The following is a 26249-nucleotide window of genomic DNA, read 5'->3' on the forward strand; positions in this document are numbered from 1 at the left end:
ACTCTTTCGTTGAGTGGGAAGGAAAGTGATTTTTTTTTTTTTTTTAATTTTTTATATGAGGCGGGGCAATGAGAGCACCGACGAACACGCAAATTCGAAAAAGGGAGGGAAGACGAAGACCTTAAGCAAGTGTAGTGTAGTTAGCCATGGCGAATCTCTCCACTCTGGTTCACGAGCTTCGAGAACGTATAGCAGCTTCCTCATCCACTCCTAATCGTGCCGATGACTTCGGTCTCGAAGTCCGATTTCGCGCATTCCTTCCCAATCTTCTTCACGATCACGTCGTTCCATCTTCCTCAGGTTCCATTTCTCATTTGCCCTACCTTTTTCTTTGGCTTCTTCCTTCTTTTTCAACTGCTTATCCTGTCTTTCTGGTTTCAATCGCATGAAATCATCCGGTTTTACTAAATTGAACGGACGTGTCTTTGGTTTATGGAATTTTGTTTGTTACTAACTTCACATTTATTTGGAGAATTGGAAAACTGTACTCGCTTTTATATACTATATCGTGTTGTGATTTCTCTGACTAATGTTAATCTGAATTCCATTTCTGTTTCTTCCAGTAAATGAGAGAGAAGTAGTTGCTGTGTTGAAGCTCATCTCGATCACTGCCAGGAACTTTCCTGGCGTCTTTTACCATGGAAAGGCTAGCGCCGTTTTGCCTGTGATTGCCCGGATACTGCCTTTTTTTGCGGAGACCACTATCCAGTCAGTAATTTATTTCTTCGTTCGCTTTTTAACTTTCATTTTATTATAGTTTCGGGAGTTTCGTTAAATGAAAACTATAACGATCATTTTAACGACGTTCCTCAATCCCAACGTGTCAATTTTTTTACAATGTTTAATTAGATAGAAATTTGTATGAACAATAAGCTGGATTTCAAGTTATCACATTCCCTGTTTGTTTCCCAATCTAACAGAAATTAGTCTTTTAACTTCAGGGCACAACATGGAGTCATTTTTGAAACCGTTGGTTCCCTTTTATCCTTGCTTCGTACTGGAGCACGGGATGCATACCGTCAGTTTTTTCTCGATGCCATGTCAGTTGTTGAAGGTAACCCGGAATTTCATGTCACTTGTATCAAAATCATTTAACTTGACCTACTTTTTGTATTAGTCTTTTGTACTCTGCTTCTGCCATTGGTCGAATTACATGAAAGGTGCTACATTTAGATATTCGAAAACTGTGGCCAGGGTCTCGGATTTAGTGACAGGTTGATTGCTGCTTTGCCTCAAGCTATCATATCTCACATTGCCTATGAAATGCAAGGAATTATGATTTAACAATTTCAAAAGTTGGTAAACTCTTGGTCTCTCAGACACTTAGTTACATGCGATAGTCGATTTAAACGCTTCTACAATGTTGAGGTCCTTCATTTATAGGAGCCATAGCTCCATAACAACATTTCTTGAAGCATGGAAACAAAAAAGAATTTGTCGAGTGAAGATTGGCAGTGTATTTTTCACTGCATTGGGTCCTTAACTTTTGGATTACGGTGGGGGTTGGGGGAGGGCCTCGACTCTTTCTTTCACTGGTTTCTCTGGTTTGACTTTGAATCCTTGTTTCTTTTTACAGTTTATCTTTGTACACAGGGACATTGACTTCTGCGATTTCATTTTTTCTTAAAATTTTAATGGCATGTGTAACACCTTTGATTTATTATTGGAGGGCGCTCATATTTCATCTCTTTAGTGCAGATATTTTATACACTGCATCACTTGGCACTGATACTTCAAGCTTTGTGGAGTCCACAAGTATCAATTTGAATTGTTTCTGTGAATCTTTAAAGGGAATCTTTGAGGATCCCGATCATCTTGTGGATCTTCCAGAAGTCAACAGACCAACTAATGGCTCTGGTATTTTGATAAATCTAACGGGGAAAAAGAGGTGGCGGCCTTTTGCGACTTGGATTATTAAGCTTCTTGGTAGATGCTTGGCTGAGGGAACTGTGTACGTTGAAGGACTTATCAGTATGTCAGATGTTTCAGCAGCATGTTCATTATTATGTTATGGGGATGCTGATCTGCAAATGGTAAGTGGATAACGTATTGGTTGCAATTGGAAGTAGAAATGTCAAACGTTTAGCATTTTGAACTTTACAATGTGTTTGATAGAATTTCTTTGCCCAAATAGTTTCCTTTATTTATGATGATTATATTCTGACAGCCGTCTCACATTTAACATTTTTGGAAGGCATGTTTTGACTTTGCACGTATTGTTGGATTGGTGATAGATGACATCGTTCCTTATCAGCCTTTAATCCAGTCAATATCTACTATATTAAGTGAAGACAAACAGGGGCTTCCTGTATTTAGGTATGTGTTTAATTAAAGACAGGAAGTTGACAACATGTTGGTTGGAAAAGAGAAATTTATATTGCCCTTATTCTTTCTCCGTTCCTCTAGGTTTTTCTGGAAGTTCCTTTATTTTTTCTTTCTATTCCTTTTAGTTTGGTCCTTGGTGAGGTTCTGTGTTTCTCTCTGGTCTACAGCTTTGACGACTTATTGTAAATACTCTTTTGGCAGCATTTTACTTTGTTGGAACCTTTTTCTTTATTGGGGGTTTCGTGAACTTGGTTTCTTTGAATGCCCTTGCACCTCTTCATTAATTCTCAATGAAAGGCAGCTATTTCTATAAAAAGAAAAACAAGTTTCTAAGCTTGTAGGGGATTTAGTGGGCTGTGGCGTGATGGTTAAAAGGATTTGAAAATTGTGATGTAGACTTGAGGTCGTGAGTCCAACCGCTTGCTTAGGATAATACATCTTTTTTCAACATTCGGTCTCTTGGGTTGGGCAATTTTCACTCGATAGACTTGATTGAGTTTGCTTCACATGATAAGTAAAATAAATCTCACTCTTGTATTTCATGAGACACACGCTTCTGTTAGTTTCTGTCATCTGTGAATTAGTTAATCTGTAACTTTTTCTCCAGTTGGCAGAACGACTGACTTTTTAAAGGTATAAGTCAATCTGTTTATTCAAGCAACTTTTTGATAGCATGTATCGAACATGATTACTTTATTTACTTGTGCGTTTTAACACATTAGTTATTTGGCAGGAACATACCATATGATACTTCTATTGGAGGTTGTCTTAATGTTCTATACTCCAATTGTTGCGACGATGTTGTCAAGCTAACTGCTGCAGACATGGTTGGCATATTTTCACAGTCCTTGTGGAGAACCAAGAGCATGGAGCTCAAGGTTAATTTACCTTTCTAATTTCATTACTAGCAACAATTGAAATTTCTGACATGGTTTGTCGCATCCACTATTGCTGATGACTTTTAGGATCTTACTGGAAGGGATCTCAAATTAATTTCCACCTTCATATTTTGCATTTTTTAGGTTTCCTTATGCAATGCATACATGCGGATTGCTAAAATATGTCCTTCTCATATCTGGAGGCCTGAAATACTCGTTGATATGCTTTCTTTTCCAGAACCTTGCTTTGCTTTGATAGATTGCTTCAAAGCAGTTCTATCTATTCTTGGTCCTGATTATGTTGGAGGGTCTTTACCAGGCATGGGTTCGTCAGAATTGAGCAATAAATCAATCGAAACCTCTAGAATTGGAGAAAAGAGACCCTTTGAGGATCTGGATATTGTGAAGAAAAAAAGACCAAAGATGGATGGAGAAATTGTGAGCTCCGAAGCTGATATTATGGTTGAATGCAAGAAGCCTCACGTTAAAATTTGTGAAACTGAAGAAACTTATGCAAATAATTTGCATAATTTACTTGTTTCATTTGTTGGATGTTTAAAAGCTTCTTCCATCAGGGCTGATGCTCTAAGACCAGAAGTCTCACTAACAGCTCTTAGCATGCTGTGTATTGCTTTCTGTCGGTACCCTGAAACTCGTTTGTCCATGGTCATATTTCAGGAGATGATTTCATGGATTCCCTGGATATATGAGCAGGTGGCTTAATTTACTTTTGTGAACGTTTAATAATTTTTTCTGTGACCTGGTTTCTCTTATTATTAAGACTTGAGATATATTTTACAGGCGAAGAAAGGAAGCTCAATTTCCATTGACATCTCCATTTTTCTTGAAGGAATCCACAACATACTTCTCTTACCAAGTAAGGCAATTTTCAAGTTGTCATTATTAAACTACCAATTCATCCAAAAGCTTAAGCTAGTGGTTGAAGGCAAATTTAATTATATATCACTAACAGTTATGTTAATTTCTTGAAGTAATGCGTTTGAGGTAGATGATTGCATCATTTTAGTTTTTTCTGTAGGTGCTAACCACTTGCAATATTTTGCCAGATGCCTACGGAGTTTTATTTTCTTAAGCACATGATGATGTAAATAATGTAATAAAAATAGCTGACTGTTGATAAGTTTAGTTAAAAGGCCGTTAAAAGCCAACTAATCAGTAGTAACTGATTAGTTATCCAACTGCCTAACTACTTGTAACTACCCCTTAGTAACTACTTGAAATTCATCAATAAATACCTACTCTCTCAGCAATTACGAGCAAAGAGTTCTTGATAAAAGATTACCAACTTTGATCTACACCAAAGTAGTATCAGAGTGGCCCCGATCTTCGGATGGATGGCTGGTCGGAGAGGAGGAATCCCTGCCGCGAGGGACAACCGTGAGCAAGAAGAGGTGGAAGAGATCGCCGCCCTCTCTCCAAGGACATCCACGGTGCGCTTGCTGGTCGTTGAAGACTCCTTGGGAGTTTACACGAGAAATTCGATAGAATGATGGATAGTTTGGAAACATTGACTTGAAGAATGGATGGGTTACCGGCACCGGCGAGAATCGAAGCCAATGCGAAAAACGACCGAAAAGATGGAAACAGAGGAGGCCGGCGAGCTCAAAGGAACTTCAGAAATTTGCCTAATCAAAGATATGACCGATGACGATTCTCAAGAAGAATACGAAGCTTTGCAAAATGAGCAAGAATATGATTCCTCTAGCGGTGATGAACAAGGAAATATTTGGAATGACAATAGAGATTTTCGAATGAGACAAGCTTACAGAGAGCAAGAAGCACGTAGGGAAGTTCATCGTGACTACAAGATGAAAATCGATCTTCTAGTTTATAACGGTAAGCGTGATATTGAATCTTTTTTGGATTGGATTAAAAGCACTGAAAATTTCTTCAATTACATGGACACACCTGATCGAAAGAAAGTACACTTGGTGGCTCTGAAACTACGAGGAGTTTCGGCATAGTGGGACTAGCTAGAAATAGATAAAAGTATGGCAAACCACCCATTCGTTCGTGGGAGAAGATGAAAAAACTTTTGAAGGCACATTTTCTACCTCCAAATTACGAACAAACACTATATAACCAGTATCAAAATTGCCACCAAGGAAGTCGAACAGTAGCAGAGTATATCGAAGAGTTTCGTAGATTAAGTGCAGGAACCAATCCGAGTGAGAATGAGCAACATCAGATTGCAAGATTCATTGGTGCTCTACGATTTGATATAAAGGAAAAGGTAAAGCTGCAACCATTCCGTTTTCTATCTGAAGCTATTTCCCTTGCAGAAACTGTAGAAGAAATGTTGACTGCACAATTGAAGAGTACTAGTAGAAAGAACACGTGGGAAACAAGCTTCCCCAAGAAACAGACTTACAACAGTAAAATAAGTGAACAACCATCAACATCAGTTGTAGATAAAACTAAAGATGTTGAAACTCAGGATGCAGGCAAGGGAAAGGTTCAAAATAATTACAATTGACCATCATTAGGCAAGTGCTTTAGGTGTGGCCAATCTGGTCATCTATCTAACACTTGTCCTCGGCGAAAAACAATAGCTTTAGGCTGATGAAGAGTATGTTTCGGCAAGCGATGAGAGTAAAGCATTAGAAGAAGAAACCGAATTGATTGAAGCTGATGATGGTAACAGGATATATTGTGTCATACAGAGAATCCTAATTGGCTCAAAGGAAGAAACCAATCCTCAATGCCTCTGCCTGTTTAAAACCAGATGCGCGATTAATGAGAAGGTGAGTGACATGATTATTGACAGCAGAAGTAGTGAAAATTTTGTAGCAAAAAGGCTGGTAATGACCCTGAACCTAGAGGCAGAAACACATCCAAACCCCTACAAGATTGGCTGGGTGAAGAAGGGTGGAGAAACTTTAGTGAGTGAGATTTGCACCATTCCACTTTCCATTGGAAGAGGATACAAAGACCAGATTGTTTGCGATGTAATAGATATTGATGTTTGTCATTTGCTCCTAGGGAGGCCGTGGCAACACGACACTCAAACCTTACACAAGGGGAGGGAACACCTATGAGTTTTATTGGATGGGGAAAAAGATAGTTCTACTTCCATTATCAAAAAATAACGAGGGAACCAAGCATAACAAAAATAAGGGGCAGCTATTCACCACTGTTAGTAGAAAGAAATTGATCAGGGAAAGAGAAAGAGACATCCTAGGGCTGGTTATTGTTGACAAGACCATCGGGGAACAACCTGAAATCCTGGAACCTAAACTACAACAATTGCTTGCTGAATTTCCCCACTTGAAAAAAGAACCACATGGGCTACCACCTCTACGAGATATTCAGCATCAGATAGACTTGATTCTAGGAGCGTCCTTACCAAATCTAGTTTATTACCGAATGAGTCCTCATGAATATCAGATCCTTCATGAGCATATTAAAGATCTGTTAAAGAAAGGACATTTTAAACCGAGCTTGAGTCCCTGTGCATTGCTAGCTCTACTTACACCCAAGAAAGATGGAAGTTGGAGGATGTGTGTAGACAGCAGGGCTATTAATCGGATAACTGTAAAATATAGATTTCCTATTCCACGGATCGGTGATCTTTTAGACCAATTGGGCAAAGCTACTATCTTTTCGAAGATTGATTTAAGAAGTGGCTACCACCAGATACGTATCAGACTTGGAGACGAATGGAAAACAACATTTAAAACTAATGAGGGCTTGTTTGAATGGATGGTTATGCCCTTTGGATTATCCAATGCACCCAACATTTTCATGAGATTGATGAATCAGGTGTTCCATCCTTTCCTGAACAAATTCACAGTAGTATACTTCGATGATATACTTGTATACAACAATGGAAAGGTTGAACATATGTTACACCTCTGAAAACTGTTTCAAGTACTGATTACAACAGAGCTATACATTTACTGGAAGAAATGTGTTTTTCTGAAGGAAGAGATTTCTTTTCTCGGGTTCATTATCAAACAAAGAAAGATCAGCATGGAACTTAAGAAAATTGAAGCCATCCGAACTTGGCCATCCCCAGTCTCTATCAAAGAAATACAAGCCTTTCTTGGATTAGCTTCATTCTACAGGAAGTTTATAAAAAATTTTAGTTCTATTGTTGCACCACTTATCGATTGCTTAAAGAAGGAGAACTTTAAGTGAACTATTCAGCAACAAGAGAGATTCAACGACATCAAGAAGAGATTGACTTCTAGCCTTATATTACAGCTTCTAGACTTCACTTCACCTTTTGAAGTTGCAGTCGACGCATGTGGCATGGGAATTGGAGTAGTTTTATCCCAGAAAGGCCCCCCAATTGAATATTTTAGTGAAAAGCTCAACCTACTAGACAGTCATGGAGCACATATGAGCAGGAATTATATGCTCTTCTTCGAGCATTAAAACAATGGGAACATTACCTACTGTCTAGAGAATTTATCCTCCTAACCGATCACTTCTCACTAAAATATCTTCACTCTCAAAAGAACATCGGCAGGATGCACGCTCGATGGATTTCCTTCCTACAAAGATTTGATTTTGTCATCAAACATCAAGTTGGAAAGAAAAACAAAGTGGCCGACACCCTTAGCAGAAAGAGTTCCCTTCTTACATTGATATCTTTAGAAATTACAGTCTTTAAGCACCTCCTTGATCTTTATAAAGAAGACGTTGATTTTTTACATACTTGGTACAAATGCAATAACTATTTAAAGGCTAATGATTACCATATTGTGGAGGGATTTCTCTTTAAAGTAGAACAACTATGCATACCGCACGCCTCCCTACGAGAAGCCTTACTTAAAGATGCTCATTTAGGAGGTCTATTTGGGTACTTTGGCCAGGATAAAACATTTGATATGGTGTCTAAAAGATACTATTGGCCACAGCTAAGAAGGGATTCCAATAATTTGTGAGAAGGTGTTCCATTTGTCAAAGAGCCAAGGGATCAAGTACTAATGCTGGACTATATTGTCCATTACCTATTCCAAAATCCATCTAGGAAGATCTTTCCATTGACTTCGTGCTTGGCCTCCCTAAGACTCAAAGAAACTATGACTCTGTATGGTCGTAGTAGACCGGTTCAGTAAAATGACCCATTTTGTTGCTTGTAAAAAGATGAACGATGCTATATATATTGCTAATCTCCTCTTTAGAGAGATAGTACGACTACATGGGATACCTAAAACAATCGTCTCTAACAGAGATGTAAAATTTCTTAGTCATTTCTGGACAACCCTGTGGAGAAAGTTTGATACTACACTCAAATATAGCACTACAGCCCATCTTCAAACAGACGGTCAAACAGAGGTGACAAATAGAATACTAGGTAATCTCATACGATGCCTCAATGGATCTAAGCCTAAACAATGGGGTTTATCACAAGCACAACCAGAGTTCGCATTCAATAATATGAGGAATCGGTCCACAAGCAAATGCCCCTTCGAAATAGTCTATACTAAACAACCAAGGTTAACCTTTGACCTTGCTTCTCTCACAACAACGGTGGACATAATCAAGAAGCTAAAAGCATGATAGAAAAACTTGAACAACTACACAAGGAAGTTCATGATTATCTCATACAAACCACGAATTCCTATAAAAAGGCAGCTGATATGAAAAGAAGGCAGGCTAAATTTGCTAAGGGAGATCTAGTAATGGTGCACCTAAGGAAGAACAGATCCCCAACCGGTACTTATAGCAAATTGAAGGATAGACAGATCGGCTCAGTGCGAATCCTAGAAAAATATGGAGAGAACGCTTTTAAAGTAGAGCTCTCACCAGATATGAACATACACCTAGTGTTCAACATTGTCGATTTAAAGCCATACTATGCATCGGACGAGTTCAAGCTTGCAAACTAATGGACTCCGGAGTAAGTCCATTCTAAGGGGGTGGAATGATGTAAATAATGTAATAAAGTAGCTACTAAACAGTCTGTTGATAAGTTTAGTTAAAAGGCCGTTAAAAGCCAACTAATCAGTAGTAACTGATTAGTTATCCAACTGCCTAACTACTTGTAACTACCGTCAGTAACTACTTGAAATTCATCAATAAATACCTACTCTCTCAGCAATTATGAGCAGAGAATTCTTGATAAAAGATGACCAACTTTGATCTACACCACATGAGAATTCATAAAAGATGAATGTAGCTAGTATATTTCAGTTAGCTGACAAGAAACAAAATCAGGAAAGATTTAGTCTCGGTATATTTCAGCTATCATGGCCTTCTTATCTCATCTCTCCCTCTCTCTCTTTATCTTCTTGGATATTTCATAACACAATCGTTTCTCTTTGTAGAAAAAACTATAAAGATTAGGCATCATCTAAAAATGATTTCTTATTTACTCATAGTTTCTTCTCTTTGTTTGTTGTAGTTGTTAGTGCTGACTATGCCATTTAATTCTCTGATGTTCAGACCATATATCTTCATGTTTATTTTCACTCTTGTCTGGAAGTAATGGTGAATGTGCTGAAACGATGTCTGTGATACTTAAAGTTCCATGGACCCATTCAATCACCAGTACTGAATCTCACAAGCCATGGAAGACAAGATGCATCTCTGTTCAGGTTTCGTCAAAAATTACTTCTATCACGAAGGATGAAACTGATCTTGAGGTCCTAGATTTGAGTCTTGTTGATGAAGATGATGAAGTTAGAACTGAGGCTGCCATTTCAATTCCAGTGATTGCTCTATGGACTGGTTTTGACAGGCTAACACCGTTATTTAGGAGACTGGAGTAAGTTGAGCCTTTTCATTTGATGTTACTTTAAATACGTGTTTATGAGTAACCGAATTATCAATTTACAAAAGACTCACAGAAGAAGGAAATTGAATTTTGTGTAATACTTTTAACTGGGAGCAGAGATCCCACTTCTGAACAATTTCTTCTTATGCCTGACATTAAAGGTAAGAATCAATAGGGTAAGAGGATTTTGGTCTTTATTCATAGATCTTTCTCTTGTGCGTAAATAAAATCAGGTGTAAACTATAAATTTTGGACACTAGCGTATTTTCTTCATTCAAAGAAAAAGCTGCTAAAGAGTCCTTTGTATGTTGCAGCTGAAAAACGGAGAGAAAATTCTTGGTATTTTAAAAATGAAGAATACGTAGGCCAGCAAATTAACAATATACTCATAAAGTGAATAGAAATACAGACAAATAAGAAATGTATATGTTTGACATTTTTAGGATATTTTATTTGATTCTACTGGTTTTAAAATGTGAACCTTGTAGGCATACCATTTGCTTAACTTCTCATGTTTGTTACACATTTGAACTTCAGGATCTTGAAGGAAGAAATGCATGAAAAAGTTAAGAAGATTATCCCAGTTTCTCTTGGGTTTTTATCATGCCTGTATGGATCTTGCCATTCAGTGAGTAGGTGCAAATTATTTTTAAATACCAACAGTGATAGATGTTGCCAGACAGTTGACTATGTGCTACAAGGATTTTGGTGTTCAAAGTGTGATCAGACTGTTGTGCATGATCATGAACTTTATACAAATATAATTGAGCAATCAGACTGTTACCCAAAAATGAATTTGGATAGTGATTTTGTCCATTTAGTGTCGATGTTTTTCAAACTTCTTTTTGATGAGTCTTCAGAAGAGGTTCAATTGTCCTGTGTGGGAACTCTTAGACGAATTCTGGTCCATGGGAGAAGGGGTGTTCTACATCAAATGAAGACCAATTGGCTTAAATGTGTCGAGTTTTTGCTTCTGAACAGAAAAAAGTCAATTAGAGAAGCATTCTGCCTTCAAATTAGTTCCTTCCTAGAGGATCACATCACGAGTTGCTTTTTCTCGGAAGAAGATATTTCAAACAAAAGGAAAGAGGTAATGTTTTTGGATTTTATTAAAAATGCAATGGTATCAACTGCAGATCCCCAAATTCTGGACACTATACTAGAATCTGTAGCAGAGCTCATGAATGCAGTTGATATTCACAGTGACTTTTTCTCCCTTTCTCTTTTATTGTTGGTTGATCATCTTGATAATCCACACATTACAGTGAGGTTGAGTGCTTCAAGGGCTATCCACAGAGCTTGTTGTTTCCATTTTAATGGGAATTTTGATATGATATTTTCAAAAGTTATCCATCTACGTAATGAGCTATTTGATCACGTCTCTAGCAGACTTGTTAACCATCCAAAAATTGTACAAGAATTTGCAGAAGCTGTTTTGGGTGTTGAAACTGAAGTATTTGTTAAGAAAATGATTCCTGTTGTTCTTCCAAAGCTGATTGTCTCTCATCAGAACAACGATCAAGCTGTTGAATCTTTATATGAATTAGCTAAGTGTGTGGACACAGATATGGTTACGTTAATAGTAAATTGGTTGCCGAAAGTTCTTGCCTTTGTTCTCTACCAAGCAAATGGGAAGGAGTTATGTTCTGCCTTGGAATTTTATCATGCTCAGACGGGTTCAACTCAGGAAGAAATTTTTGCTGCTGCATTACCTGCACTTCTTGATGAACTAGTATGCTTTGTGGATGGTGGCAATTCAGATGAGGTCAGTAAAAGGTATGTACTATGTAGCATAAAACCACTCTAGAATTTGATGTGGAGTTTGGAATTAGGTTCTTGTAATGTATCTGCTTTCACTTATCCATTTCCTTTTCAGAGATTGTAGCTTTGCCTTTCTCCCCTCCTACTACCTATGACTTGGGCATTTGCCAGCTTGTTAGTTTTCCGAAAGTTGTCACTTGTTTATTTGTCCTTGTATGTGGTCTAATTCACTTCTATCATACACATCTGTCCATCCAATCTAAGTAGAGATTTTTGTTTTGTTTTTGTTTTTGCATGTTTTTCATCAGTCTTCATTTTTAGGTTAGCAAGAGTTCCCGAGATGATATTACAAGTTGCTAGAGTTCTTACTGGAGGGGATGATCTTCCAGGATTTTTGAGGAATCATTTTGTTGGCCTCCTTAACAGCTTGGATAGGAAAATGCTGCATGCAGAGGATGTTTGCCTGCAGAAACAAGCCCTGCAACGAATTGAAATGCTGATAAAATTGATGGGTTCTCATCTTAGTACTTATGTGCCAAAACTAATGGTTCTTCTTATGCATGCTATTGGGAAAGAAGAACTGCAAAGTGAAGGTCTCATTGTTTTGAATTCTTTTATCCAACAATTGGCTATGGTATCACCATCTAGCATCAAGTATGTGATTTCTCAAGTCTTTGCTGCACTTGTGCCTTTCCTGGAGAGAGATGAAACTTCCACACATTTAGATATGGTGGTAAAAATTTTGGAAGAGCTTGTTTTGAAAAACAAGAGTATACTAAAGGTGCACATACGTGAATTCCCTCCACTGCCTTGTATTTCAGCTCTGACAGAGGTGAACAGAGCTATAAATGAAACTCGTGGATCAATGACTCTAAAGGATCAACTACGAAATGTTGTAGATGGCTTAAATCATGAGAACTTAAAAGTGAGATACATGGTGGCATGTGAATTGAGAAAATTGTTGAACATGAGAAGCAAGGAGGTTACAACTCTGATAAGTGCTGAAGCTGACCTAGACATGGATGTTCTGAGCTTACTAATCTCATCCTTGCTAAGAGGGTGCGCTGAGGAGTCAAGGACTGCAGTGGGCCAACGGCTGAAATTGATTTGCGCTGATTGTATTGGAGCACTAGGTGCTGTTGATCCTGCTAAAGTGAAGAGCTTTTCTTGCGAACGATTTAAAATTGAATGTTCTGACGATGATCTAATTTTTGAGTTGATTCACAAACACTTAGCTCGGGCTTTTGGAGCTGCACCAGATACCATTATTCAAGATTCAGCGGCATTAGCCATTCAAGAGCTTCTAAAAATTGCAGGGTGTAAGGCATCGTTGGATGACAATACTGCTCCTTCAGCTTCACCATCGTTGAAAGATAAAGAAACTTCAAAAACTGTGACATCTGATTCTTCTGATGATGGTCATGCTATGAGTATAAGAGGTCAGAGATTGTGGGGACGTTTCTCTGATTATGTGAAAGAAATTATAGCACCATGCTTAACCTCAAGATTTCAACTCCCAAATGTGGTTGACTCTGCATTTGCTAGTTCAATTTATCGACCAGGCATGTCATTCAGAAGGTGGATATATTTTTGGATAAAAAAACTAACTGCACATGCAACTGGGTCTCGTGCAGGTATCTTTCATGCTTGTCGTGGTATAGTGCGGCATGATATGCAGACGGCTGTTTATTTGCTGCCTTATTTAGTTCTTAGTGCTGTCTGTCATGGTACAGAGGAAGCACGACATGGCATAACAGAAGAAATCTTGTCTGTTCTCAATGCTGCAGCTGCAGAGAATGGTGTGGCTTTGATTCACGGAAATACTGGGGGGCAAAGTGATGTTTGCATTCAAGCTGTATTTACTCTTCTTGATAATCTAGGACAGTGGGTGGATGATGTTGAACGAGGATTGTCACTTTCGCAATCTGGTCAGTCATCGTCTTCTAAGCATTTGGTGGCCAAATCAAGGGAATCAAGTTCAATTGTTCATGTTGATCAGGAGCAACTCCTGGTTCAGTGTAGATATGTTTCACAGCTTTTAGATGCAATTCCAAAGACTACTCTTGCTAGGGCTTCCTTGAGCTGTCAGGCCTATGCTAGATCTTTGATGTATTTTGAGTCGTATGTACGAGGAAAATCTGGTTCTTTTAACCCCGCGGCTGAGAGGAGTGGCATCTTTGAGGATGAAGATATTTCATATCTCATGGAAATATATAGTTGTCTTGATGAGCCTGATGGTCTATCTGGCTTGGCATGTTTACGTAAATCCTTGAGGTTACAAGACCAACTTTTGATAAATAAAAAAGCTGGAAATTGGGCAGAAGTTTTGACTTTTTGTGAACAGGCCTTGCATATGGAACCAGATTCAGTTCAAAGGCATTCGGATGTTCTTAATTGTTTGTTAAATATGTGCCATCTCCAAGCTATGGTTACTCATGTGGATGGTTTAATCACGAGGATTCCTCAGTACAAGAAAACGTGGTGCATGCAAGGAGTGCAGGCAGCTTGGAGGCTTGGCAGGTGGGACCTGATGGACGAATACCTCAAGGGAGCTGATGAGGAAGGTCTTCTTTGTAGCAGCTCTGAGAGTAATGCTTCTTTTGACATGGACGTAGCAAAAATTCTGCAGGCAATGATGAAGAAGAATCAGTTTTCAGTTTCTGAGAAAATTGCTCTATCCAAACAGTCTCTGATTGCCCCTCTTGCTGCTGCTGGCATGGATTCTTACGCACGTGCTTATCCATTTGTTGTGAAACTCCACCTTCTGAAAGAGCTTGAGGACTTCCATAACCTTCTCTTTAATGACTCTTTCTTGGAAAAATCATTTCATGTAGATGATCAAGAATTTTCAGAAATGATACAAAATTGGGAGAACCGGCTGAAATTTACTCAGTCATCACTCTGGGCAAGAGAGCCACTCCTGTCATTTCGGAGATTGGTTTTTGGTGCTAGTAGTCTTGGTGCTCAAGTTGGGAACTGCTGGCTTCAGTATGCAAAGCTCTGTCGCTCTGCTGGTCATTATGAAACAGCAAAGCGTGCAATTCTTGAAGCTCAGGCCTCTCGTGCACCTAATGTCCATATGGAGAAAGCAAAACTTCTATGGAGTACTAGGCGGTCTGACGGTGCTATCTCAGAATTGCAACAATCTCTTCTAAATATGCCTGTGGAAGTTATAGGATCTGCTGCAATGTCATCAATAACAAGCCTTTCCTTGGTTCCAATGAATCCAGCTCCTTTAATCTGTGATACTCAAACTTTGAATGAGAATAGAGATATTGCAAAGACTCTTCTCCTATACTCAAGGTGGATACATTGCACTGGGCAAAAGCAAAAGGAAGATGTCATCAATCTTTATTCAAGAGTGAAGGAGTTACAGCCCAAGTGGGAGAAAGGATATTTTTTTATGGCCAGGTACTGTGATGAATTGCTTGAAGATGCCAGGAAGCGCCAGGAAGATAGTTTAGAACAAGGTCCGAGAAAAGTCTCATCATCTTCTACCGCTATTGGCCCTTCAAATTTAAATAATGAGAAGCCCTGGTGGTCTTATGTGCCTGATGTACTCCTGTTCTATGCGAAAGGACTTCACAGGGGTCACAAGAATCTATTTCAAGCACTTCCAAGGTTGTTAACTTTGTGGTTTGACTTTGGAAGCATCTACCAAAGAGTTGGTTCATCATCCAACAAAGAGTTGAAAAGTGTTCATGGAAAGGTTCTGAATTTAGTTTGAAATGTCATTTTGATTTCCTTTCATTACATGAGTTGCATGCCTTTTGAAATTATTATTTACTGCTGACTTATTTTTCCAGGTTCTGAGCATCATGCGGGGTTGTTTAAAGGATTTGCCAGCATATCAATGGTTGGCTGTACTGCCTCAGTTAGTTTCAAGGATTTGTCATCAGAATGAAGAAACTGTTCGATTGGTCAAATACATAATTGCTTCTGTTGTCCGACAGTATCCACAGCAAGCGCTTTGGATAATGGCTGCAGTTTCAAAATCCACTGTTCCTTCAAGACGAGAGGCAGCTATGGAGATAATCCATTCTGCAAAAAAAGATTTCAGTCAAGGAAACGGTGGCAACAATTTATTTCTTCAGTTTGCCAGTCTAATCGATCATTTAATTAAGTTGTGCTTCCATCCAGGTCAACAAAGAGCGAGGAACATTAATATTTCTATGGAATTTAGCACATTGAAGAGAATGATGCCATTGGAGATTATTATGCCAATTCAACAATCTCTGGTTGTTAATCTGCCGACATATGATGCGAATCTCACTGATTCACCAAGTTCTGACATCTTTTCTGGCACAGAGCTTCCTACAATATCAGGAATAGCTGATGAGGCTGAGATTCTTTCATCACTTCAGCGGCCCAAGAAAGTACGGTGTTTTCTCAGTGTTTTCACTTCTGCAAAATGCTTTGAATATATGAATCGTACTTTCTATTTTACCGCCTCCTGTATTTATGTTCAAGTTTCTTTCTATATCCTTTGCTCAGGAAGGAATTTTTGTGTCACATCTCTATTCTCTTATCATAGTTTTCGTGCTGAGAATTTTATGCTTGGAGCGGACTATAGCTTTTCATCATAATTTTTAATTATTACTAATTTACTTCATTGTTTAAGATATGCTGTAAGAAATTGATTCTTCTTCTTTCTTTCTTTATTTATATTACTTTTTTAAAGCTAGCTATGTAGGTAAGCCAGCCCACACAGCCTAGGTGAAGCAAGCAAATGAATTTGTTTTTCATGTCATGATTTCAACTTTAGTTGTGTAATTATATTGGTTCTTCAAACAGGCAGAAGAAACAATTCTACTGCTTTTTTGGGCATGTATATTGTAGTTCTTCAATGTAATAACTAATTATCTATTGCTTATGCCTTTTCTGACTTGACTCTAATAACATAAACTCTTCTTAATTACAGATTATTCTATTGGGTAGTGATGGTATTGAGAGACCATTCCTCTGCAAACCCAAGGATGATCTCCGGAAGGATGCTCGCATGATGGAGTTCACAGCAATGATTAACCGTTTATTATCCAAATATTCAGAAAGCCGCCGAAGGAAGCTCTACATACGCACTTTTGCTGTGATACCTCTGACAGAGGATTGTGGTATGGTAGAATGGGTTCCCCATACTCGTGGTCTAAGACATATACTGCAAGACATATATATTACTTGCGGTAAGTTTGACAGGCAGAAGACAAATCCCCAAGTTAAGCGAATATATGATCAGTGCCAAGGTAAAATACCTGAAAGTGAGATGCTGAAGACAAAAATTCTTCCTCTGTTCCCTCCCGTTTTCCATAGATGGTTTTTGAATACCTTTTCAGAACCAGCCGCTTGGTTTAGAGCCCGTATAGCTTATGCACATACAACTGCAGTTTGGTCTATGGTTGGGCATATTGTGGGGTTAGGTGATAGACATGGTGAAAATATTCTTTTTGATTCTACTACGGGTGACTGCGTTCATGTCGATTTCAGTTGTTTATTTGACAAAGGTCTGCAGCTTGAGAAGCCTGAACTGGTGCCTTTTAGGCTAACCCAGGTAAGAAGACTTTACATGATTGATAATTTTCCTTTCAGATAAACTTGCACAATTTTTATAGTCAAGAATTTTGAGCAACCGTCAATTTCCACATTCCAATTATATTTGACAATCGGTTTAATTTTTGTGTCCATGTAGAGATATTCATTAATAGGAGCACCTCGAAATGCTATATTGAAAGACTTTTGTTACTATTAAGCTAACTAAAATTAGTTTCATATCAGTCAACACTGAGTTAGTTTGTTGAGTAAGTTTGTTGTACTTTGCTTCCTTGATTGCCACTTGGCTATATATATGCGCTATGTGCTCCATTAATAAATGAGTAGAGTATTATTTACCACTGGTGTTAATATGGTATCAGTAGTAAAATTCTCACTATGATATTTCCCCTTTTCCTTCCGAAATGACAAACCCTACAAAGCCATCCCGCCAATTCTGAATCGCTGAATTCATCTTCCTCAAGTTCGTCTTCATCTTCATCAAGCCAGTCCACTACTTCTGCTCTGATTGTTCATTCTTTTCTTGAACAATACTGTAGTCCATATTTTTTACACCATTTTGATAGCACCACTGCACCAGTTTGGTGTTGGTATCCAATCTGTTGACAGAGTCGAATTACACTTCATAGAGTCGTTCCATGATTCTCAGTTTCACAGTGAAGAACAAGATGGGATTCATTGATGGAACTCTTCCAAAACCAGCAAGTGATCTTCCAAACTCATGGATTATCTGCAATAGTGTTGTTACAATAGGGATCTTGAATGCTCTTTCGAAAGAAATCGCTGCTAGCATCAATTTCTCTGATTTGGCTTAGAGATATTTGGCTCGATCTGCAGCAACAATATCAAGAAAAGAACCATCCACAGATCTTTCAACTTTGCCGTGAACTATTTGATCTTGTTCAAGATTAATTCTCTGTTACAACCTACTTTGCAAAATTAAAGACTGTCTGGAATGAATTAGCATCCTCTAGACCTGTATGTACTTGTGATTGTTGGCTACCCCACGGGCATGAAGGGGTTCGAACTATATGATATTGAACAGAAACAGTTTTTTATATCCAGAGATGTAGTTTTCTATGAAGAGTATTATCCATTTCATGACATCACTACTTCAGAGATTGTTGACCCATTTCCTGACTTGGTTCTTCCTACACCAATGTCTTGTACGACTGGTGCACAACTTTCTTATGAAGATGTAGTCTCACAGGAAACCACTGCACATGCTGATTATGAAGTTTGTGCTCATATTGACAGTGTTAATGATAGTTCTGTTGTTGAAAATGATTCAACAACAGATTCTCTTGTTGATCAAACAACTGGAGAAACTAGTGTGTCTAATGAAGGATCTGTTCACACTCACAGCCAACTGAATTAGTTGTCAGAAAATCCTCTCTTGTCACAGAGAAGCCTTTTTATCTACAAGATTATCATTGTAGCCTCCTTTGAACGTCTTCTTTCATTGAAGATTGCAACTCCAAGTATCCTTTGAGCAAGTATATCACTTATCACTGATTATCTTCATCTCACAGACATTTTGTAATGAGTAATTCAGCTGAATACAAGCCTCAATTCTATCATCAAGCAGTCCCACATGCTTTTGGTGTGAAGTTATGGATGAAGAACTTGTTTCTATTCAAAGAAACAGCACGTGGTCTGTTGTCCTGTTAGGCGGTTACCACCCAACAATCATTCATTGGATGCAAGCGGGTGTACAAAGTGAAACACAAAGTTGATGGCTCGATAGAACGTTAGGACGTGTTTGGCCCTCAAAATTGAGGGGAGTGATAGCCCACTCCACGTTTGGGGCATGGATTAAGCAAAATGGGAATTAGGGTTATTTTACTCCCCTTATTTTACGTCCAAATCCCTGCCACATATTGTTCGACTCTCTTGGTCAGGTGCATCTCGGGACCACTGAAAATTTTGTTTTTCTCGTGGTCAATCTCAGCCGAGATCGACCTCGAGATTCTTCCCAAATTTTGAAAAAGTTCAAGGAAATTTTTCAGTCTCTCTCAACTAGATGCTTCATCGAGAGTGCGTTTTTTTAAATTTGTAATTGAGGTTAACTCTTCTTGGGCCAAATTTGCTATGACAGTTCCCTAAGTTGAAAACATAAGCATTTAGATTAACTGTTCCCGGGCAATCATGGCCCCGAGATGCACCGAACTGAAAACAAAAGCAATTATGTCAATGATCTCGGGCCAAAGTTGCCTTGAGATGCACCGAGCTGAAAAACAAAAGCAATTATGTCAATGATGTCAGGCCAAAGTTGTCTCGAGATAGCCTCGAGCTAAAGAACATAAGCATTATGTGGTATGATCTCGGGCTAAGGATGCCCTGAGATGTTCTCGAGAGAGATCGAGAAATTTGCTTCGAAGAGTTTTTAAAATTTAGGAAGAATTTTGGGGTCGATCTCGGCCGAAATTGACCCCTAGAAAAACAAAATTTTCAGTGGTCCCAAGATGCACCTGGTTGGGAGAATGGAACAGTGTGTGGTGGGAAGTGGAACAGTGTGTGGCGGGAAGTGGAATAATGTGTGGCAGGGATTTCGATGTAAAATAAGGGGAGTAAAATAACACTAATCCCCCTTTTGCTTAATCTGTGCCCCAAACATGGAGTTGGGCTAAAATAACCCACTTCACTCCCCTCGAGTCTACACCCTAAACGCAGACTATAATAACATAGACTATAATAGTCTGCACCTCAAACACAAACTATTGTAATCCCAAACTATTATAATACCTAGACTATTATAGTCTTTGGACTATTATAAGTCACTTCTCTCCCCAAACGCCTCCTTAAATATTATATTAAATTTGCCTTCACCCATTAGCTTAAACTTTTAAGTCAATCAGTGATTTAAGATGGTATCAAAGCAGGTGGTCCAGAAGGTCCTATGTTCAAGCTTTTGCAACGTTATTTCCTCCCTATTTAATATTGATTTCCACTTGTTGGATCTTTCTTGATATTTCAAGCCCACAAGTGCGGGGGAGTATTAGATATTGTGTTAAGTTTACCTTCACAGCTTTTGGGTCATTGGTGATTTAAGATACAAATAAGGAAAGAATAAAAGCAATAAAGGATAATATTTGAACAGTAATAAGTATATACAAATATAGAAATTCCAACATAAAGCACGTCTTGTTGCCAAAGGATACACACAACAAGAAGGTCTTGATCATGTAGAAACTTTCTCCCAAGTTGCAAAAATGGTCTCTGTGAAAGTTCTTTCTTTTGCAATTTCCAAGAATTGGCCTCTAGCCAAATAGATGTCAACAATGCTTTCTTACATGGTGACCTTTTCAAAGAAGTCTACATGGATCTACCATTAGGCTACAAACATGGGAAAGCTATCACTAAGGCGGAGAAACTAGTTTGCAAGTTGCATAAGTCAATCTATGGATTGAAACAAGCCTCGTGCCATTGGTTTGACAAATTTCACATGCCTTGTTGCTTCTTGGCTTTCATTAATCGGAATCAGATTATTCTCTATTTGTTAAAGGTGCTGGTTCTTCTTATATTGCTTTGTTGGTATATCTGGATGACATCATCATAGTAGGAGCATCAGTTTCTTTCATAGATGATTTAAAGAAACACTTGAATGATACCTTTAAGCTGAAAGATCTTGGCCGTCTCAAATATTTTTTGGGCTTAGAGTTGGGCCAATCCTCAAAGGATTTTTCTTTTGTCTCGAAGGCATTATGTTTTGCAGCTGCTTGAAGATGCTGGATTGTTAGCTTGCAAACCAGCTACACTTCCCTTGAATCCTAATGTTAAGTTGGCTTCTGATGACAAGCTTTGTTGGCTGATCCAAAATCTTAAAGACATCTTATTGGCCGTCTATTGTATCTTGCAATTTCCTGCCCAGATATCACCTTTGCTGTGCATAAGCTGAGTCAATTTGTATCTAACCCATGCCAAACACATCTGAATGCTATTCATTCTTTGCTTCGATTTTTAAAGGAGACTCTTGGCCGAGGCATTCTTTTTCAACCTACTAATTCTTTTCAGCTTAGTGCTTTCTCAGATGCTGACTGGGGTTCATGCTTAGATACAAGGAAGTCAGCCACCGGATATTGTGTCTTCTTGGGTGATTCCTTGAGAGCTTGGAAGTCAAAGAATCAAATGACAGTCTCTTGTTCATCAGCTGTGGCAGAGTATCGTTAGTAGCCACAACCAGTGAAATCTTATGGATATCACAGCTTTTGCTTGATTTGCAGATTTGCACACCATCTCCAGCACTCATCTTCTGTGATAATACTTCAGCAATGCGTATTGCCAACAACCCCATTTTTCACGAATGCACTAAGCACATTGAATTGGACTGCCATTTCATTCGGGATCATATTCAAAAAGAGGTTGTCAAGTTGCTTCCTGTTCACACTCATCTCCAACTAGCTTACATCTTCACAAAAGCTCTGTTTTTGCTCTTTTGATGGATTGTTGCCAAAATGGGTGTCTTAGATTTTATGACTCCATCTTGAGGGGGCGTATTAAGATTGTAACTAAAATTAGTTTCATATAAGTCAGTTAGTTTGCTGAGTAAGTTTATTGTACTTTGCTTCCTTGATTGCCACTTGGCTATATATATCACCTGTGTGCTCCATTAATAAATGAGCAGAGTACTATTTACCCCTAGTGTTAATAGTTACCTTTGCGTTTATCTATTCTGCTATCTGTCAAAGTAGATGGCATTTGTATCCCCAATTTGCGCTTTTCTCCTCCATGATGCCATTGATAGAAGCTCACCAAAATACTGTCATTGACTAAATTTAGTTACCTTATGCATTTATCTGTTCCATTGCTGTCAAAGTAGACGATATTTATGTCCCTAATTTTTCCCTTTTCTTATCCATGCTTCCATTTTATCGTCAGAACATGATCGATGGACTAGGAATCACCGGTTATGAGGGCATTTTCTTGAGAGTTTGTGAAATTACACTTTCTGTATTAAGATCTCATCGGGACACTCTGATGAGCATACTCGAAACTTTCATTCATGATCCGCTTGTGGAGTGGACAAAATCTCACAAATCCAGTGGTGTTGAAGTTCAGAATCCACATGCTCAGGTTTGATTGTCTGTTATTACGGTCTCTGCTGTAGATTATACAATTTGTTTATTCTGTTTTAATGCTTAACTGAATTGCTAAAGCTAATTTTCATGCTCTTTTAATACTGTTACAGTTAGCCATCAGTAACATTGAGGCTAGGTTACGAGGTGTAGTTGTTGGCGTTGGAGCTGCACCATCTTTGCCCCTGGCTGTCGAAGGTCAGGCTCGTCGGTTAATTGCTGAAGCAGTTGCACACAAAAATCTTGGGAAGATGTACATATGGTGGATGCCATGGTTCTAGATAAAATGAGGAATCCCAAAAAATTCAGAGGTTCTTTTCCCTTCACAAAGATCAAAGGAAGGCTTTTCCAGCATTCTTCCCCAGTCGCCCTAGCCTCTTCTGCCATCAACTTGAAAAAGTTTCTTGGAGGACAGATTCTTCGCAAAGGTATTTTTTTTTTAAAAAAAAAATTATGTTCTTTTAGATGAGCTTACATAGGACAATTGCTTGATCCTACCACGCGTCAGGAACTTTGTAGAACTTGAGATCTTAGGTTGGAGGCCCACATAAATTTGCAGAGTGGGTTCTACCCAATATGGCCTTGTTACTATAAATCTGATAGTACAATGACTAACACATTTTGGAACTACAGTGGGATTAAAACAAACCAAAGTTAAAAATATAAGGATTAGAATAGTAGGTAGCCCTTCCTAAACTAATGTTAGTAGTTTTGTATTTATTTCCAAAAATCAGGATTGTACTATAAGAGCTTCGTACTTGGTTTCACAAATTTTTTGATAAATCTTGCTTAATGTTGGATTATTATGGGAAATTGCCAAAAATAGGCCAAAAATAGAGGATAAAAGAGTTTTGGGATTGATTTTGAAAAAATTGATTTTTAGGACAAATGGAGGGTAATTTGTGAATTACCCTTCATTAATTTTACCTTCCCTTCCCTACTCTTCAACGTAAAACAAAACGTAAAAAAAAAAAAAAAAAAAAGAAACCCATTTGCATTCTTGTCCTCCTCGTGAATTTTTTTTGAACTTTCCCGCTTCTACTTCCGTGCATATCATCGCTACTCCAGTGTCGTCCGTCGTTTCTCTGGTAAACGTCCCACGGCGAACGTCGCCTCTCCATTATAGTTTTCGTTAGGACCCGATTTTCCCATGGTGAGTGTTCAGTTTTCGTCTTGTCTCTCCACGGTCAACATTCACCATTGCAGTTCTCAGTTTTCGTTGGGACGTTAGAGCTTTCTTGTGGCAGTCAAAACCTCTACTTGCGGCTTTTTTCGCCAAATCTCGATAGGTGATTTTCTCTTGTATGTACTTTTTTTTTATATATAAATTTATATAAATCTGCGATATTTGTTGGGTGTTTCTTAGCCTGTTTGAAAATTAAAACTAGGTAGCATTCAATAGGATCAATTTCTTTAATAAAGGTGGAAGTTATGAAGTTTGTAGTTTGGAGTATTATGTGTTGAATCCTTTTAATGGTAGGCTTTCCTCTTACTAGTAATCCTATAGTTTCTTTTTGTTGGATAGGCTTGGAATTGATTCCACTTATCGAACTTTTCTTTAATCCCCTTAGCCTTGATTTTATGGATTGGTCTTTCCTTTTGCCTGAATTGCCTCATCATCATGTGTCAGTAGTTTTGCACTGTTTAAAAATTTCAATACCAGTTTATCCTATAAGCTGCTGCATCATTTTAGAGCTTCTCAAGGAGACGCGGGTGTCACAATCGCAACTTTTCAAACACAGGACGGACGATTGTGCGGCCCTTGTTCTAACTCGGTGAACAAGTCAGCTGTCTACCATCCGAAAGTCACGGACAAACATGTGGTACGATGTAGTCTCCCTTCACGTTTTGAGAGAAAACGGTTTTATAAAACGTGAGAGAGAGAAAAGCATTTAAAACATTGTTAAAGAAAACATTGAAGACTGTCAATTACAAATAAAACTTAAATTGCAAAGAGTACAACAAGACTTGGTCGGGAATTCAACTACTATGTCTCCCTCGTAGTACATTTTTTTACAATTTTAGCTTTGACAAACTTGTATATGAAAATGTCGAAACGTCACACTTTAGGTCGGTGACAACAAAATGAAAGCAATAAGCTAAACTAAGTACAAAACATAAAGATAAGATGGTTTGGGGATGTTCGGGCATGCGGCTATGGGCAAACAACGCCTTGGACAAGCATGCTCGTGACATTGGGCAACCCTGTTAATAGAAAAACTGTTACAAGTTCTTAGTATTTACTTGAGTGAGAAAGATTATTTTTGATTCACTATTATTACTTCAGCATTCTCTGACATGCTTTATGAAGACAAGCTCAAAGCATCTATTTCCTTCAAAATATTACATACTTTAAAGAAAAATGCAACGTTTATATATGCCTAAAAATCGTTTAAGGTGTTACAATATATGTTTAGGAGTGCAAGCAATCCGGTTTAGTAAGCCTCTTATGAACTTATGAATTGTCTCCTTGAGAAGCTTTAAAATGATGCAGCAACTTATAGGATAAACTGATATTGAAATTTCTAAGCAGTGCGAAACTACTGACACATGATGATGAGGCAATTCAGGCAAAAAGGAAAGACCTATCCATAAAGTCAAAGGCGAAGAGGGATTAAAGGAAAGTTTTTCAGTGGAAAGATCAATCCTTGAGAAGCTCTAAAATGATGTAGTTGGTATTAAAATTTCTAAAGAGTGCAAAACTACGACATATGATGATGAGGCAATTCAGGAAAAAGGAGAAACCAATCCATAAAATCAAAGGCTAAGGGGGATTAAAGGAAAGTTGAGTTAGTTTCACTGGAATCAATTCTGAGCCTATCCAACAAAAAGAAAAAACTAGAATCAATTCCAAGCCTATTCAACAAAAAGAAACTATAGGATTACTAGTAAGAGGAAAGCCTACCATTCAAATGATTCAACGCATATAATCCAAACTACAAACTTCATAACTTCCACCTTTATTAAAGAAATTGATCCTATTGAATGCTACCTAGTTTTAATTTTCAAACAGGCTAAGAAACACCCAACAAATATCACATATTTATATAAATTTATATATATATATATAAAAAGTACATATAAGAGGAAATCACCTATCGAGATTTGGTGAAGAAAAGTCGTAGGAGAGGTTTCGACTGCCACAAGAAAGCTTTGACGTCCCAACGAAAACTGAAAATTGCAATGGTGAACGTCGATCATGGAGAGACGACGTTCAACGAATCAATGGAAACTTAACGTTCACCGGAGGAGCGACGGATGGCACCAGAGTAGAAGAGGGAAAGTTCAAAATTTTTTCACGAAGAGAAGATTTTTTTTGTTTTTTTCTTTACGTTAAAGGGAAGAAAAGGTAAAATTAATGAAGGGTACTTTAGACAATTCACCCTCAATTTGTTCTAAAAATCAATCCCAAAAATCTTCCATCCCTCCATTTTTGGCAATTTCCCGATTATGGACTTGCTAATTTTGTTTTTTGTTTTTGGCTGATATCTTAGGGCTTTTTTCTATAAATGTAAAGCAAGCCCTCGAGTCCATGATATCTCCAAGCAAGCTCTGCTGTTATTACCTTCGAAACTCCAAGGTCCAATGTAACTTCTTTTATACGCTTTGGCTCACTCGTTTAATGAGTTGCATGCGGTGCCTTTTTGAGTTTGTTGCGCTTGATTTTGATTGTATATTTCAATCTTCATTTTGCATGGTATTGCATTTATTTTCTGTATATCGATGTAAATGAAGCCTACCTAACTCACCACTAGCATGGTTTTTGATAGTATTGTCGATCATATCACAGGGAAAAAGCCCTTGAGGGATGGTTTTGTGCTAAATCTTTGAAATGTTTTGAGAGACGTTCCTTGAAATAATTGGGTTTGAATCTCTTCGAGAACACCCAAAGGTTAAATTATAAAATTAGTTTATAAA

At 38.1% G+C, this 26249-nt stretch overlaps 1 protein-coding gene across 5 annotated transcripts; it reads left to right on the top strand.

Moving 5' to 3' along the window:
- Nucleotides 1-26249, top strand: LOC103490258 (serine/threonine-protein kinase ATR). 5 transcript variants are annotated; one of them, XR_537822.3, is made up of 16 exons: nucleotides 1-300; nucleotides 564-708; nucleotides 942-1054; nucleotides 1699-2033; nucleotides 2195-2316; nucleotides 3059-3203; nucleotides 3348-3917; nucleotides 4005-4080; nucleotides 9621-9942; nucleotides 10489-11727; nucleotides 12034-15421; nucleotides 15519-16088; nucleotides 16634-17257; nucleotides 22135-22329; nucleotides 22445-22759; nucleotides 25826-26249. XR_537822.3 is itself a non-coding variant. In XM_008449693.3 (15 exons), exons 1-15 carry the CDS (start codon nucleotides 147-149, stop codon nucleotides 22610-22612), a joined length of 8166 nt encoding a protein of 2721 aa, XP_008447915.1. In that variant the 5' UTR covers nucleotides 1-146; the 3' UTR covers nucleotides 22613-22958. The 5 variants fall into 5 exon arrangements, 1 of the variants encoding a protein (XP_008447915.1); XR_007823661.1 differs by having other exon boundaries at nucleotides 12139-15421; XM_008449693.3 differs by lacking the exon at nucleotides 25826-26249 and having other exon boundaries at nucleotides 22445-22958.

Source organism: Cucumis melo, chromosome 1, assembly GCF_025177605.1.
Source record: "Cucumis melo cultivar AY chromosome 1, USDA_Cmelo_AY_1.0, whole genome shotgun sequence".
Taxonomy (NCBI): Eukaryota; Viridiplantae; Streptophyta; class Magnoliopsida; order Cucurbitales; family Cucurbitaceae; genus Cucumis; species Cucumis melo.

Excerpts from the sequence above, each read along its gene's own strand:
- LOC103490258 (XM_008449693.3), top strand. The coding sequence starts at position 147 with ATGGCGAATCTCTCCACTCTGGTTCACGAGCTTCGAGAACGTATAGCA. Across the intron at positions 3,204-3,347 it reads CCAAGAGCATGGAGCTCAAG|GTTTCCTTATGCAATGCATA; the intron begins GTTAATTTACCT and ends TGCATTTTTTAG. Across the intron at positions 3,918-4,004 it reads TTCCCTGGATATATGAGCAG|GCGAAGAAAGGAAGCTCAAT; the intron begins GTGGCTTAATTT and ends TATATTTTACAG.